Source organism: Batrachochytrium dendrobatidis (assembly GCF_000203795.2).
Source record: "Batrachochytrium dendrobatidis JAM81 unplaced genomic scaffold BATDEscaffold_8, whole genome shotgun sequence".
NCBI lineage: Eukaryota > Fungi > Chytridiomycota > Chytridiomycetes > Rhizophydiales > Batrachochytrium > Batrachochytrium dendrobatidis.
Genome location: NW_006281106.1, coordinates 253,302 through 269,116, shown reverse-complemented (window position 1 = coordinate 269,116; position 15,815 = coordinate 253,302). Strand labels below are relative to the sequence as shown.

At 37.6% G+C, this 15,815-nt stretch overlaps 3 protein-coding genes across 3 annotated transcripts; all 3 read left to right on the top strand.

Moving 5' to 3' along the window:
* Nucleotides 1-806: 806 nt before the first annotated feature.
* BATDEDRAFT_89791 (uncharacterized protein) lies at nt 807-8,884 on the top strand (the record flags this gene model as incomplete). The annotated part of the gene is made up of 16 exons (XM_006680083.1): nt 807-1,463; nt 1,530-1,596; nt 1,673-2,172; nt 2,249-2,741; nt 2,808-3,050; nt 3,135-3,608; nt 3,678-3,992; nt 4,077-4,621; nt 4,745-4,981; nt 5,087-5,172; nt 5,244-5,685; nt 5,762-6,283; nt 6,367-6,479; nt 6,589-6,673; nt 6,749-6,968; nt 8,100-8,884. The coding sequence occupies 16 exons, from the start codon at nt 807-809 to the stop codon at nt 8,882-8,884; spliced, it is 5,784 nt and encodes a 1,927-aa protein (XP_006680146.1).
* A 1,108-nt stretch (nt 8,885-9,992) lies between these two features.
* On the top strand, nt 9,993-10,509 carry BATDEDRAFT_89792 (uncharacterized protein; the record flags this gene model as incomplete). Its single annotated transcript, XM_006680082.1, has 3 exons — nt 9,993-10,137; nt 10,210-10,298; nt 10,363-10,509. The coding sequence occupies 3 exons, from the start codon at nt 9,993-9,995 to the stop codon at nt 10,507-10,509; spliced, it is 381 nt and encodes a 126-aa protein (XP_006680145.1).
* A 2,279-nt stretch (nt 10,510-12,788) lies between these two features.
* BATDEDRAFT_31937 (uncharacterized protein) lies at nt 12,789-13,372 on the top strand (the record flags this gene model as incomplete). The annotated part of the gene is made up of 1 exon (XM_006679894.1): nt 12,789-13,372. A coding segment is annotated over exon 1 (422 nt), but the record flags the coding sequence as incomplete, so codon positions are not given.
* Nucleotides 13,373-15,815: the final 2,443 nt, after the last annotated feature.

Sequence of the window (15,815 nt, the reverse complement as noted above, 5' to 3'; positions counted from 1 at the left end):
ATAAAGTCTGCCAGATAACTAGCTATAGCCTAACTGGCAGCTCAAGCGTGTTGGTACTTGACTGGTCCAACTGGACAAAATAATGAAATGCAGTATCAAGTCAAGACCTGCAGTATGTTGAATACCTTTTCAAAGAGTAGTAATAGCTAACAAAGACGATAATGACTACAAGACCTGCAAGACGTAACAAGCTGTCGAGTAATTCGATAAAATTCAAACTGTCGAGAAAAGAAATGACGCTTGCAAAACTGCATGTAATTCTAGTCAACATACTGAATCTGCTGCCAACTCTTTACCATCGCAAAGTCGTAGATTGTTCATTGTCCATTTCTCAGCGTATTCATATAAGATGAAGCATTACGTATAAATGTCAAACTACATAAAAACTGCTACTCTCATGAAATGATTAGTCTTTTAGTGATTATACAAACTTGCATTTCTGAGATGTTTTCCTAAACTAAAACTTGAATGTGTCCAAATTTCAAGATAAATACAAGTGTTTAGTTTACATGAATACGGTTGTAAATCCTTTTCAAGTTCAATTTAAAAACTTGACAACTCCGACTTTTACTCTATATAATCATTCAAATCTAGAAACAATACACAAGGACTGTCATCAGATAAACTAGTCTATGCTGTCTAATTCTTATACTTGTCAATTGAAAACTTCTTCAAATGTTTCGTTACCTAATATCCACTCCTTATCTACACCAACCAGATCTCAGTCGGTTCGAACCTCTCCTAAATATACATTCCGCCATCAGCATCGTTATTCTAACCAAGATGAGCTGTTTTTAAACAAACCCATGGAATCCTCACCTGCACAGACTGATACAAAGTCTCGGTTTCGTCAAATTGCATCCACTTCCATATCCAAGGCGTGGCAAGATAAACTTGGTGTAAATTCGCGCTCTGTTCCATTCTATGCTACTCTCAAACAGCAAAACTTGCATCACCCAGCTACTACATCTTCTGCAACAGAGCATGTTGTTTCAACTCCAATACATCATCGGCCAAAATCGCCGTCTAAACATATTAGTCGCGTTCAAGCCCCAACTGCATCTGGAATCACGTACCCATATCAATTGGCATTTTCTACCATAGAAAACTTATTACTACCTACAGGCATAACCCAATCATCACCTAGTTTAAAACAATCATTGCTTCAGTTGAAAATATGTGCTACTTTATTTGACACTGAGACAGGTAGATTTTTTGGTAAAACTTGGATTTCTCCTGTTCCAATGACTGTGCACACAGGTAAAGCCCAGCATGATAGACACTCACCCCAAGCAGGAGGGTCTTTAAAAACCCAAAACACAAAAATTCGATCAAATGATTCAAGTCAAAATGGGTTTAGTGATGAAGATAGCTGCGATTCTTCCGATTCTCGGGGTTTAAATGGAATTCCAGATGGCGCAAATCTGATATCGCACAGAGTCACAGTCGGTGCATCTAGAATTGTAAGCATGCATTTCAAATCGCTTCTAATTCCATATTTTAACTCATGATTAACACCCTTATTAAAGTGTCTCTATTTCCATACACCAGTGAAAAGCCCTCATGTTGCCATTGCCATCGAGTTTGTCTTTTCAAGTGGGTATTCTTGTGTCAATTATGCTAAACTGTCCATGAGTTTTAAATTTTAATACTGCAATAAATGAAATACTAGTTAAACCGTGTCTGCAGGATGACATGGATGAGGCACATAATGTTGACAACAATCTAGACCAAGAAGGTGTATCGGCTGGCTGGACTTTGATCTATCCTTTCAATCCACAGAGAAATGGGTTGAATGTTTCAAAAGCTTGGCGACACAGTTGCGACGTTGATGATAAATATCATGATCATTTTGACTCTTCAAGTGACAGTGATAATAGTGATATAGGAGATCAACGACCAAAAGTTGCTCAAATATTCCGTGGATCTCCGCGTGTGCTACCATTTATATATAGCCAACTGTGTTCAGCCGTATCAGGACATGCTGGTCTTTTTCCACTTTTAAATGCAGTAATCACATACAGACTGCTTACACGACCTGATCTTCAGCCAGCGTGCCATTTATGGAAGGAAAATGTGTTTATTGCGCCAGGAGATGAGGTTCCAGGTATTGAAACCATATCCATCCGTGGAATCTCAATGCATTCAATAGATACTGCTAGAATATCTAGGGTAATACGCATTGGTTATGTTGCGTGATTTATCTTGTCGGTACTTTAATTTACATCTCTATGCATGTATATTATAGATTGGCATCACAGTATATCCTTCAATTGAACAATATGAATCTAAACTCCTGGATTGCATATCCAGAGTGCATTATGATAATGATCCAGAATCGCTGACACCGGATGAAAATGGAATTCTCCCTTCTCCAGTCATTCTAGAACGCAGACTGCATATTGGGTTTCACAACACATTTACATTTATTAGGCAACCTACAGTTGTTACACTTAAACCTTTGGTACACTCAGATTTTAAAAATGAGCAGTTGATATTTATGGGCACTGTTGAATTGGACAATTTTGTTCCAGATGATCCGTCAGTTGCTGTGATATTTCTTATGGAATACAAAGTATTGCTTACAGTCAATGCTCCCGCCATAAAAAAGCGAAAGGGTATTGCAGGAATCATTGATAAACTGGCATCTTCCGACATTAAGCGGACTGAACCAATGCAGCCTACAATCAATATTGAAAAGCTTATTTCTACTGGATGGGGAGCGTATTCGCCAAAAAAAGGTAGCATTGCATTTTTATAATACTGTTTTAAAACATCTCATCTCTGTTGACACGGTTTTTAATTAGACACAAGAAATCAAGAACATGTCATGTATCTGGAAACTCAAACTGGAATAAACCCGTTTGGTTCACTCATCTACACACCTAAAAGCGTTGTTTACTCTGGCAATCAAGAAAACTACAAGGAAAATGAACTGGATGAAGCAAATAGACACCAAGCATGGCCGCTAGCTTTATCATTTAGTTTTAACCCTCCAACACACGAACCTCTGCCTGTTATATTAGAACAACCGGTAGTTGATCATTTGGGTAGGGCTCATTGTATTTATTATATTGACTATTGCGTAATCATACTAATAATTATATACATATGCTGGTTTGGTATCAATTAAGCCACTGTTCCGGTCGTTTTTGAACCAGTTCCGCAAATTTGTCAAAAAGCGGACATTATCCCAAAAATTGAGCCGGAACAAAGCAATCAACTAAAGTCATCCCCACCTCCCAAACCACTTGTCAAACCTCCAACACCTGTTGATGAATCAGAAAACGAAAGCGACGAAGAAGTTGTTGCAGCAAGTAATTTAGAATCAGCTCCTGTTGAAGTCTTCACTCCGTTTCCAGTGCCATTAGCAACACATCTACGACAAAGATTATCACGCATGGAACGAGCACGTCTACATAATGCTGGATTTGAAATGCTATTGGATGATAATCATTGCGCTCCAACTGAAATCCAACTCAATAATGTGGACCCAGTTTATCTGGCTAGTAATTTAGAACTAGAATTCAACGATCCGTTGATGAATGATATCACTATCCTATTTCAAGGATTGAGTTTTTGTCAAGATACTTATCAGCAGCTTGATGGTGCGTGTAAATTTTGTTTATAAATAGTGTATTGATTTGATTTTTCTGATGATGTTTTGATTTTCAAAGGGAGATTTCCTACATCTGTTTATTTCAGCTTTCAGTTCTTTACATTTCCTTACACTACAACGGAAAAAATGAATGTGTACGATGGCTTATTGCCAGCCAAAACCCAATCTCAAACTAGATCTCAAAAAAATACCGAGTCTTTGCCACATAAACGAAGTACATCAGTACCGGCACATTGTCGCGAGTGGTCTCATGCTTCACACACTTCTCGCTACTCCTTCAACCCATCAGCACAAGGAATTCCTGGCGATAATTTGCAAACCCACATCACGCCAGGAATTTTATATCGTTATAATCGCGAGGGATTTCCTGCCTGTCAGTAGTTGTATTTTTAGTTTATTGTAACCCTTGCATTTAAACATGGAAATAATGACCGAGTATATGTTTACTATTTAATAGATGATCAACCACCCGGTATTGCTTTGAATTACAAGGTAAAAACGCATCAAGATCCAGTATCCTATACTTTTCGTTCAGGACCAAATGCGATTGCCAACTACCTTTGCCAATCCAACATGTTTATTGACGTGTGGGATGGTGATACACTTTTGCATCTTGGATCAGGTTGTGTCAATCTCAAACCTGCTTTGCGTCAAGGAAGATCGTCTATTTATTTTGAAGATGATGTAGACATTGTATGGAGCGAGTATGCTGATTTGCAAGGACCAAACTTTGCTAAAAGGTCCAGATCATCTAGCATGGGATTAAATGGCACATATTCCTCGGGATCTACTATGCATGTAAATGATACGGGTTTGCTGAAAACTGCTACGTTGCATATGCGTGTCACAAATATTGGTCGTAAATATCAGGAGGATATAAACACGACACCACAAAATGCATTCAATAATCCTTCAAAAACTCAAAGTCAAGAGGAGGTTATTGTGCACGATTATCGCTACCATATCAATCGTCGACAAAAAACATTTCACGAGCCAAAACTGGTAAAAATAGTTGCTGATGTATACTGACAAATACCAGTATCAGTGTGTATTGTGTAAACAATACATTGCAATGCTCTGCAGTTACTCATTTTTGTTTGCATTGGCATGAATAATTTAAAATAGTTGTCAAGTATTGATCACGAGTTGCATCAAATTCTCAACGAAGCACATGCGGATAGAACCACACAAGCAGCCAATTGTACCAAGGCTTTACAAAAAACCACATGCTTAGATTCATCAAGTCAGTACAGTTTTGAGTCTCGTAATCAAAAACTAATTCATCATGCCACTGGAATTCTTAAAAACCTTAAAATTGAGCCCGACAAGTTGAACCTAGATGATGATGGAGCCAACAAGGAGGTAGGTCGTAAATTCAATACTGTGAGGTTTCAAACTTGAATCAGTGTGAATTTTAAATAAAATTTATTGGTGTATATTGCTAATATGCAAACTGTACAATATCAGCTTGTCGAATCATTTTCGTACCGGCGTACCAGAGAAGAGCGCGACCGAGATCTCAAAACCATTGATGTATATCGAGAAAGGCAAGTGTATATCATGTGTTGGGTTACAAGTATTTAATTATTCAACTATACTGTTTTTAAATCATTGATATAATTAGACGAAGAAAGGGAAAAACGCAAGAAATGCTACTGAAAGAAATCACAGTATCGCATACAATACATCCAACCTTTGCACAGGCTACCTACCTAGAGTTTGAATTTACCAATCCGTACTCTACTGATCATACATTCAAAATATCTTGGCAGGATAAAGAATTTCGCGTGGTTACAAATACCAGCGAGTGGATTTACCATCGTAGACTTCATGGATTGGCATCTCATGTGGAAGCAAAATTGATTCACACAAGTCAAGATGAAGCTACCCCAGAAATATTTCTAGAGCGCAACGAAACAGTTTTTATTCCATTTATATTCCAGAGTTTTTTAGGAGGACCAATTTCACTTGTTGGTGGAAATCATGCTACGGATGAAATGAATGGAAGAGATGTCGGTGGTAACAATTTTCTACAGAGTCCTGGAATATATTCCAGATGTATTCATGTACGTGCACATGTTTGGATTCAAATTTATGTATTGATTTAATTTATTAATTTTCAACCTTGATGCTAAAACTTAGGTTTCATTTTTGAACTCCCAAGACCAACCAGCAGCTATTCTGGCGCTGAATGTTTGTCCGCGGCCTTACTATATTGATCGAGTAATTCGTCTTTTTAGAGGAGAGCACGAGGTGATACGTAAAGTAATGAAGTTTCCGCTTGTTAACAAAATCAGTCATATCAATTCCAACAACACATCAACCCTTTATGATACCTCAAATCCAACCCAAGTCTACATTCGCTGCAATAGTGCAGATGCTGTATGTACTCTCGAAACCTCACAAAATGATTCCGCAATGAAAGAAGTCACATTTAAATATAGAGCACGCCAAGCCCCAGAGACCAAAGCTGTATATATTCTATTTTATAACGATCCGTTCCATACTTTTTTGAATGAAATATGGCGGGTGTTTGTGCACTCGTTATATCGATTTGATATGAACTCGACTCTGTGCCAGACAAACTCGGCATCGCTGGTGTTGCGTGGAACCTCCAAATCGCGATTAGTCAATTGCTATTCTAGCTTACCAAGAGAGATTATGGTATGTTGTTGATTCAATGTTTTTGTTGATGCAATATGGGGTTACTGAGAATTCCTGACTCGATGGTTCCAATTGCATCATAGGTGGGCACAGATGGTCCCTTTATGCTTACTGCAAATGCACTGAATGAGGTGTCGTTGGTGATGCGTCCACAAGATACTCGCACCAAGGAAGCTATTGTGAACATTGTTGGCAAGTATTCGACATTATGCTTGATTCGATTATAATTGTTTTGTACTGCGTTACTAGTGTGTTTATTGACTGGTTGATTTTATAGATATCAATTCTGGATTTCTAGTAAGTAGCTGGTTGGTAGTAAGTCACTGTTCACTTCCAGAGGTGACCAAAACATTTGAATTGGTTTTACCAAGAGATAAGCAAGCCAGCAAGGTAATGTGTTTTATTTGACGACTCTAATATACTGCGATGCTAATTGAATATAAACATTGAATCTGCAATGGATAGCGTGTATCATACACAAACCCGTTTTTTCATCGTAAAATGTTATATCTTCGAACAGATAGTCCACATTTGATCCAGTTTAAAGAACCAGTTCTGGATCTTGAGTCAGCTGGTTCACAATACATTTGTATGCGATTTATCCCAGGTCATCATCTTCCCAAAGCCGATATTCTTGTGTTTTTGAATGACGAGTCTGACAAGATTGAAGAGTGTTTATCACTCAGTATTAGATACATGTAGACGATACTATGCATGTGCGGGTAGGTAAATGTGCTGAATCTATTAAAGAATAAAATAAATAATTTGATACCTGCAAAGTTGCGAATAAACTTTTGCAATGCCAAATACAAACTTGAAAATAATTTCATTATTAAGCTTTAAGTCAATTTGGCTAATATTCATTGTTAGACATTGGTAATGTGTGATCTTTGTAATGGGACTTGGACTGCTGAGATGCGCAGTCTATTGATATGCATTGTGTATGTGGATACTTGTGTGGCTTATATGTTTGGTACATAACAGTGGCCATCACTAATGAAAGGTCTATAGTGATAAGAGACCCTCAACAATGATATTTGGGCTATGGTCCTCATATCTTATTCAGGTATTCTTCCACTACTCTCCCACCTTATAAAAGACACGATCTTGGATTAATAAACAACGCAATTCATACATTGGTTCACTCTTTTGCTATCCTTTACTTTCCGATTATGACTACCATCAACATGCTGTCATACGTCCGCGAGCTACACAAACAACAGTTTCATTACTGACATGTACAATTATTGTTGTTGAACTAGATCGCGATCGTATCCGTGATTCAGAGTACAATGATGATGTGTACAGAGTTGTATTGACAGCATCAAAGTAGTTGAGCCAAACATGTGGACTGCAATGGATGAGTTTGGTGATTGCACAATGCATGGTCATGCCACATGTGCACAAAGTGTAGATTCAACACTATAGTCTGATTGTGTGTCATATGATGGTTGTTGTATATCAAACACGCAATGCAGTCAATGTGTAGTAACTATTGCATATTGCAATGCAGAATACAGTCACTGCATGATGAATAAGGTTGTAAAACAAAGCGTTTGCGATTATACAACACTCATGAAGGGTGTGCTTTTCAATATACCTGATCAAAGGGTCGTAAAAGCATAATTCAATCGACATGATCATCAAATTGATCGATATGATATTATGATTAGGGAGCAGCACACTGTCTAGTTTGATAGTGGCTCACTACAAGCAATCAAGTAACCCTGTGTTGTTGGTTAACCTAAAAGGGTTGGTTTGCTATACAAAACATACAAATACAATCGAGTATGTTCAGTTTTATAATCGACATCAGTCTCGACACTCTACTTTTGTATTAATCGTTTGAATCCATTGATTGGTTTGATGAAATTGGTTGATATTTTACTCTTACTGACTGTAACAACAACTGCTAATGCAATACTGATACCGACTGGTAACGATCGTTCAACCCACACATCAGGCACTTCCAGTCGAGTGTCTGATCCAACTAATGAACCCAATCCAGACACTTATGATGAATATCAGGAAGAGCCAATGGATTTAAGCCTTCCTAACCGATACCGGCAACAGCTAGTTGATTTGACCATTTCCAACAAATACAAGCAAGAACCGGTTGATGAATCCAATCCAGACACTTCTAGTGAATACCAGCAAGAACCAATGAATTCAAGTATTTCCAGCCGAATCCAACAACAACCAATTGATGAGGCTGGTCCAAGCACTTACAAACAAAGTCGGAAACAACCAATGATTCATAACGAGTCTTCAAATACTGTTTCAAATCAAATAGCTGTATTAAGTGGAAGATATCAAAAAACCTTTAATCGTATAAAGCAAATGCTTGTAGAGTCGAAAGAATTACGAAAGAAAAAACTCAAAGAATATTGTGATTATGCAGCCCTTAGATTCGAACAATGGTCAGCATTAGAAAGAGGAGAAGAAATATCAGGATCAAAGTACGATCCAGACACTGAAAAGAAATTGAAACAAGAGTATGAAAAGGCAGTTACAAGAGTACACGATATCAGACGAAACTTGAAAAAGTTTATGAAAAGGCATGGTTTGAGATTTGAAGAACCAAAAGCAGATTCAGATTGATGACTTGCCAATCAATTTGATTTTGAATAAATTTAAACTTTCCGGTGTGTTGATATTTGTCGAGTATTGTGAATGGGTCAACAATCATATCATTGGTTGTGTATTGCATGTTTGTGTATACTGTGTTGAGTATTACATCAACAGTTATTGGATTGTTGATTGATACATTGGCATGGTTTGTTCCATATACATTAATGACATGATAACAACCAGTGTTGATTGTACATGTAATCACTTGTCAATTGCATGGTTGCATGATATCACCAACTGATCATGTCGTGCATCGTACAACAAACGGAGCAATACGCTTGTTCAAAGTCGGATGTAGATTGCGTCATCGACTGGTTTGATATTGGTCAATTAGTGTTGTCAGTTTACAATGTAATATACGCGGTGTGGTATTGGTAGTGGTGTATTGACGTCAAATGGACCACTGAATAACAGTGTTCATGACACTGACTGTTCATCACCATCCAACTCAATCTCACCATTTCAATCAATCTTGGTCAATGTTGATGATTTACACGCTAATTCATTATCCAATCTTGTCTGACATTATTATTGGCTTTAATCACGTTTGGTTTGTACAACTGCCATGATTTGTACTACCATTATCATTATGTATCTGATCACCAAATATTCCAATACATCAATAATACCACAGTGTAAACAGTAATACAGTCGATCAGTATTGTGACAAGACTTTTCATTCAAGTTTGTATTTGGAAATACTCGATGGTTTAATCACCACATACTGTTTGTAATGCGATTGTCATTGATCTCAGTCCAGTACAGTCCAGTCCATCTGATTTATGATGATGTTTAGTAATCCATTACCATGTGTTGTAGTAAACTAACTTGTTTATTAAACCAAATCTACAACGATCACATTCAGAATATTAATTTACAGTATTTCTAAATGCATGTTTGATAACAATCCAATTTTGTTACAAAAAACTGATCAAAACAATACTAAAATGGAACAACTCGTTTGTGTGTTTGACAACAATCCAAACATGAACAATTCTCGGCAATTGTTGGACATTGTTGGACATTCGCATGAATGAAATTGTCAAATCAAAATTCAACTTTACTAATTTTATCAAACATGAAGTTGGATGATATCATGAAAGAGTTGATCCAACACCTGGAAGATTTGAAACTGTTAACAACGGATGATCAACTATACAAGGCTGATGAAATATGGGACAGACTGCTTGACTTGCTACTGGAGTTGGAAGAACAGAATCGCAGTAAGTTTAATAGTTATTGTATTATTGATGAATTCAAATCATTGCTGACTTTGTGTTGGTTTGAAATGGCAGAGTCTACAAATGTATTGCAGCGCTTACAGAGTATTGGATTGGAGGATATTGCAGCCAAGTATTTGGAGTATAATCGACCCAGTTTACAGGTATTCATATATTGTAACAATAATGGATTGTTCATGACTAAACTAATCAACATGTGTTGTGTAGATCGAAGTAATGAAGTTTACTGCAGTGTTTTTGAGAATGGTGTACAGTAATAATGAGTTCAAAATATCTCAACGACTAAGCAACCAAATTGTACAACTCATGCAATCACCAAGTCGTCAAGTCAAAATGGCGGCAAGTCATGATTGATATTGATCAAATGATTGACATTTAACTCATCTAGTGTCAATATGCATATAGGCGATAAACACATGTACAGAGTTATACAAATATAAACGCTGGAGTGAGGAGTGTAAACTTGACATCAAGCCTATGGTTGAGATTATTGTTCACGATTCTGATCAACAAGTGCTCACATTGGCGATTGGCCTGTTTTTGAAAGCTTGTCATGATATTGACGATGGAAATGTATGTTTACAATGATACAATATTGGATCAGTTTGGACAGTGTCATGTCATGTTAGTTTGATTTGGTTGTATACTTGACATTGAACAATATCATTAGTTTGGCATCGTGCTGTCAAGACTTGTTTCACGACTGGAATCATCCAATGGTCTAGTTGCTGTTGGGTTTATCAAAAATCTTCAAACCATGTATCGGAGTATTCATCGTCATGACCGAGTAAAAGCAGTGGAATGTGGCATCATTCCAGCACTGGTCAATACGCTCAGGTATGTGGTGTTATGCATGAATGTGTGCTCAGTCATCACAATTAGTAAATTTGACATGGTTGGATTGACATGACATGAATACAGGAGTGTCGATCAAGAAGTGATTTATGAAAGCATTGCTGCTATTGAGAACTTTTGCAAACATGCAGATTGTGAAGTGATTTCAGCCGAGTTGATGAGGCTGGATCTGATTCAAACACTGAACGACTTGTGTATCAAATACAGCAACGACTTTGCATTAAAAATGCGCATGATCTGGATAGCAGGAACAATTGCATCTGGTATGCGCGACTTTCCTGTATCGCTTGTACGATCGTTGGTTTTTGAGCAATTGACGATATCGATGTGCGATGTCGATATGAATGATCCTTTGCGTCTGTTTAATAATGTCAACGACATGATTCAGAAATCTACAAACAAGGACGAGATGATCAAGGTGTTTCGAGAATATGGAATTGTAAAGCAACTCAACACTATTTTTTCACGTAGATATCTATGTTTGCATGATTCTGGTGCTGGTACTGTAAAACTACTCGAAACAATTGTTGATTTTGCCGATAATCATTCCGACAGTTCAATACGTACCGAGTTGGATCAAGGTGAGATGTTTGAAAATCTAATGGATATTGTAGATTTGAATACTGACTGCAATGGAAAAAGCAGAAGGGTTGCTGAGCAGATCATTGGAATGTGTTTTCAGCATCGGGTTCAGACTGCTAGTTCGAGCATTCAATCATACAACGACAATGCCGAAATTGATATGAGTTCTGGAATGGCTGGAGATACACATGGGGAGGTACGCACACTTGTCGAGATGCAGTATGTCCAGTATCTGCAATGTATACTTTGCAAACCCATGTGGTGGATCGATATCACAAACCAGCATATTGTGGAGCAATGGAGGGCCGACTCACTCGATCAGAATATATCACCATCAACATTTGATCTTGCATTGGAACAACTCGGGGTTTTTGTCAAACAGCTTGTTTGTAGTGGCAGTGATGGATTGGGCACGATTGTCCCAGGACCTGTTGAACTGACGTATATACTGGACAATGGCATACCTGACAATGTATATACGCGATTGATGACAAATGTATCGGATATTGAACATGGATCAAATCACAACACTGGTCAAATGGTGCACAATCTGATTGATGCATCAATGTACAGTGTTGTATATGGACAAACGATGATTGCACCACTGAGTATACGATTCAAATACACCACAATGGTACCATGCGATATATTGTTATCGACTCGACTTGTTTCAAATGTGCCCATCATTAACGGCGATTTCGAGTTTATATCACGCAAGTTCCAATGGCTTCTGAGTGAATTCCGTGTCGAACAGGATGGCAGTGTGACCATCAACTCATACATCAACAATCTGAATCCGATATGGCATCGAGACATGTACAAATGTATTGCCAAAATATTCAAATGTTTTGTCCCAATGTTTGAAAGTCTGTTCAGAACGATGGATCCAATGTTCAAGTATATTGATATTTGCAATCGCACAAAGGGATATAAACCACCAAGCCAGTCAGATCATGATGATATGGAATCAGACACTCGAGTCACTCGTCCCGTGTATGTACCAACACTTCCGGAACATTTTGAATCCAAATATGAATCGGCAAAGCCAGTGTCACTGCGTGGTCGTAATCTGCAAGTCATTGTCAAACTCACCAACATTCAACTGACACCATCCAAACCTAAATACGACGAGGGAAACTGGCACATTGAAGGTCCAATTAACGAATCGATTGTTGCAACTGGACTGTATTACTACGACGTGGAAAATATCACCACACCCAAACTCGATTTCCGCGAGGCTGTTAGTTGGTGTCATTATCAAGGAGCATCTGATATGTATTGGAAAGATGTGTACGGCATTGATCAAGAATCACCGCATAGTCAGTATATAGGATCGCTTGAAGTACCAAATGGTCGATGTTTAGTTTATCCCAATCGATACCAGCACAAAGAGCAATCATTTGAACTTGCAGATCCAACTCAACCAGGACACTGCAAGATTCTGACATTTTTTGTAGTGAATCCATCTCGTCGGATTGTTTCGACTGCGCATGTGGCTCCACAACAACCACAATGGTACAACTCGAGTCTTGACAAGACACCCATACTGCCTGAACTGTGGAATGATGCCACGCAGTATATTCAAGGTGTTCAATCACCAGCTAAAGCCAAACGCTATCGAGATGAATTGACAAGTGACCGAACTCGAATCACAGCAGCATACAACAAAAAACTATATGAGCGAAAGTATAGTGATTGGTGATTGATTGTGAGGTTGTGATTTTACAACAATGAGTTGTAATGTCAGTCATATCTATGCAATTAAATGGATCGAATAAATTGAATGAATTGAATCAATCATGTTAATCATGCCAATCATGACAGTGATTGTTGATTATATTGACTGATTGTGTACAATTGATTGATACAAGTGATATGGATGCATCATTCGGTGTTGTTGAATCAGATCATTGCTTGATTCTGTCAATGTGATCAAATGGATTACTACAAAACTGTACATGCTCAAGTTGAATCAAGTATTGAATCGAGTATTGGATTGATGTTTACACACAACCACAATTACAACCACAATTGCAATCAGCACAGTCTGAATATTAGACATTTGAATCTCACGTATCGAGTCGTGTGTTGGAATATCCAGACGGATACTCCTAAGTGGTAATCTGTGACAAAGCTAATTCTAATAGCACACACTTTGAATCTCCAAATTAAACCCTTCATCACCACTAATCCATATGCTCCAAACTCCATTATCCTCATTTTTGGAGATTCATGTTCCAAGTAACGGGTAAATGGTGTCATTATGTAGACATAGTCAACTACAGGAATCAATCCCATTGGCTCAACTACTTTTCGTTTACAACCTCTCATTATCAAATGTGTTACTTGTTCGTATCACAAGACAAACAATCAACTACTATAAAAGCTAATATGCTTACTTTTATCAATAAACAACTCGTCAAACTATTTCAACTTTCTAATTACTTTATTACACCTTTTTACTATACTTGAAAAGACCAAGTCTGCTGATCTTGGATTAAAGTGCAACATCCATTACACTTTTGATTTGTTCTCTTCTGATAACTAACAGTTACAGATTATATTTTATCTACTTTATACTTTATACTTTACTACATTTATACAAATCACGAAGCTCCAAAAGTTCTGACATATTGTGACTGATACGCTGTGCACCATCAGCCAGTGTGCAACTGTCACTTGATATATTGACTCTGATATGCAACAACATGCTGTGTTTACCATGATCAGGTTTTTGATCAATCTTGGACTCATGATACATGATTTGACATGTTGGATTGTGTGGATATGTCATGGATTGCAATTTAGTTGCAGACACACATATGTTTGACATTGACCGATGCATACTGTGCAACGACTGATCAGTGCGAGTGTGATTGCACACTCGGTGGTATTGTGCATTATGGTTGTTTAACAATGGATGAATGCTGGATTAGTCGGTTATATGCAATCCATCTGAATCGACCTATTTGAACAAACACTCGATGTAACTGACAACAATGTGTATACATGGCTGTTTGATCAGTCGAGTTTGTGCTGGTAGCGTACCATTGGTAACATACACAACCCTGACACCATCACAGGAACTGCCATATATAAATTGACCAACACACTTGTAACACCACCAGCATATGCTTGTACGATTACAGCCTGTTCACATGAGATCATTTCATATCTCAATACCCGAGTTTATTTTAAATAAATTCATTCAAAAAACAACTGTAAACCAACAAATAAACCAACAATTCAATCCAGCCAACACTATTTTATACACTAGTCTAATCTGTCAATCTTGGTTGGTATTGTTATTGATTTTATTGTGGTTCGTCTCGTCCAAGCACAAATGCTCGGTTATGTCAGAGTATTTGGAGCTTCGTTGATTTGTTTTAAAAATGTAGTATAGTAAAGTAAAGTAGGTAAAGTATAATCTGTAACTGTTAGTAGTTATCAGAAGAGAACAAATCAGAAGTTCAAGAGGAAGTTGCACTTTAAATCAAAATCAACAGACTTAGTCTTTTCAACCGTAGTGAAAAGGGTTTGATAAGGTAGTTAGACAGATGAAATAGTTTGAAGAGTTATTTATTGATAAGAGTAAGCATTCTAGCTTTTATAGTAGTTGATTGTTTGTGTCTTGTGATACGAACAATTAACCCGTTAAATGATGAGAGGCTGTAAACGAAGGTTACAACCAATAGTGTTGATTTCTGGAGTTAGTAAATTTAATAATGGCATCGTCTACCCGTTTATAGAGAGCTCGAGTCCTAGAAATGAGTGTAATGGAGTTACTGTGCACATGGATTTTTTTGGTGATGAAAGGATTTAACTTGTGTTTAAGTTTGGCGCTTTTTAGAACTAGCTTTGCCACAGGTTACCGCTTAAGAGTATCCGTCTGGATATTCCAACACCCCACCACGCCTTGAACAGGGTAAAGTCCGAGTAGGTCTGAAAGCTTGTCAAAGGCGAACCGTGGTAATCCTTTGGTAAGTATGTCGGCGACTCTAACGTTTGTTTTTACGTATTCGACACATACTGTTTTGTTTGTTACTTGATCGCGAAGAAACTTTAGCTTCACGTCCATATGCTTTGTAGTAGCATGATTTGGCGCCAAGTTTTTAGTATTTGCAATTGGAGATTGCGAATCAGAGTAAAGTATAGTAGGATTTAGCTGTTCGAATCCTAGTTCTTTTAGCAGAGTTCTGAGAAATAATAGTTCTCTAGTTGCA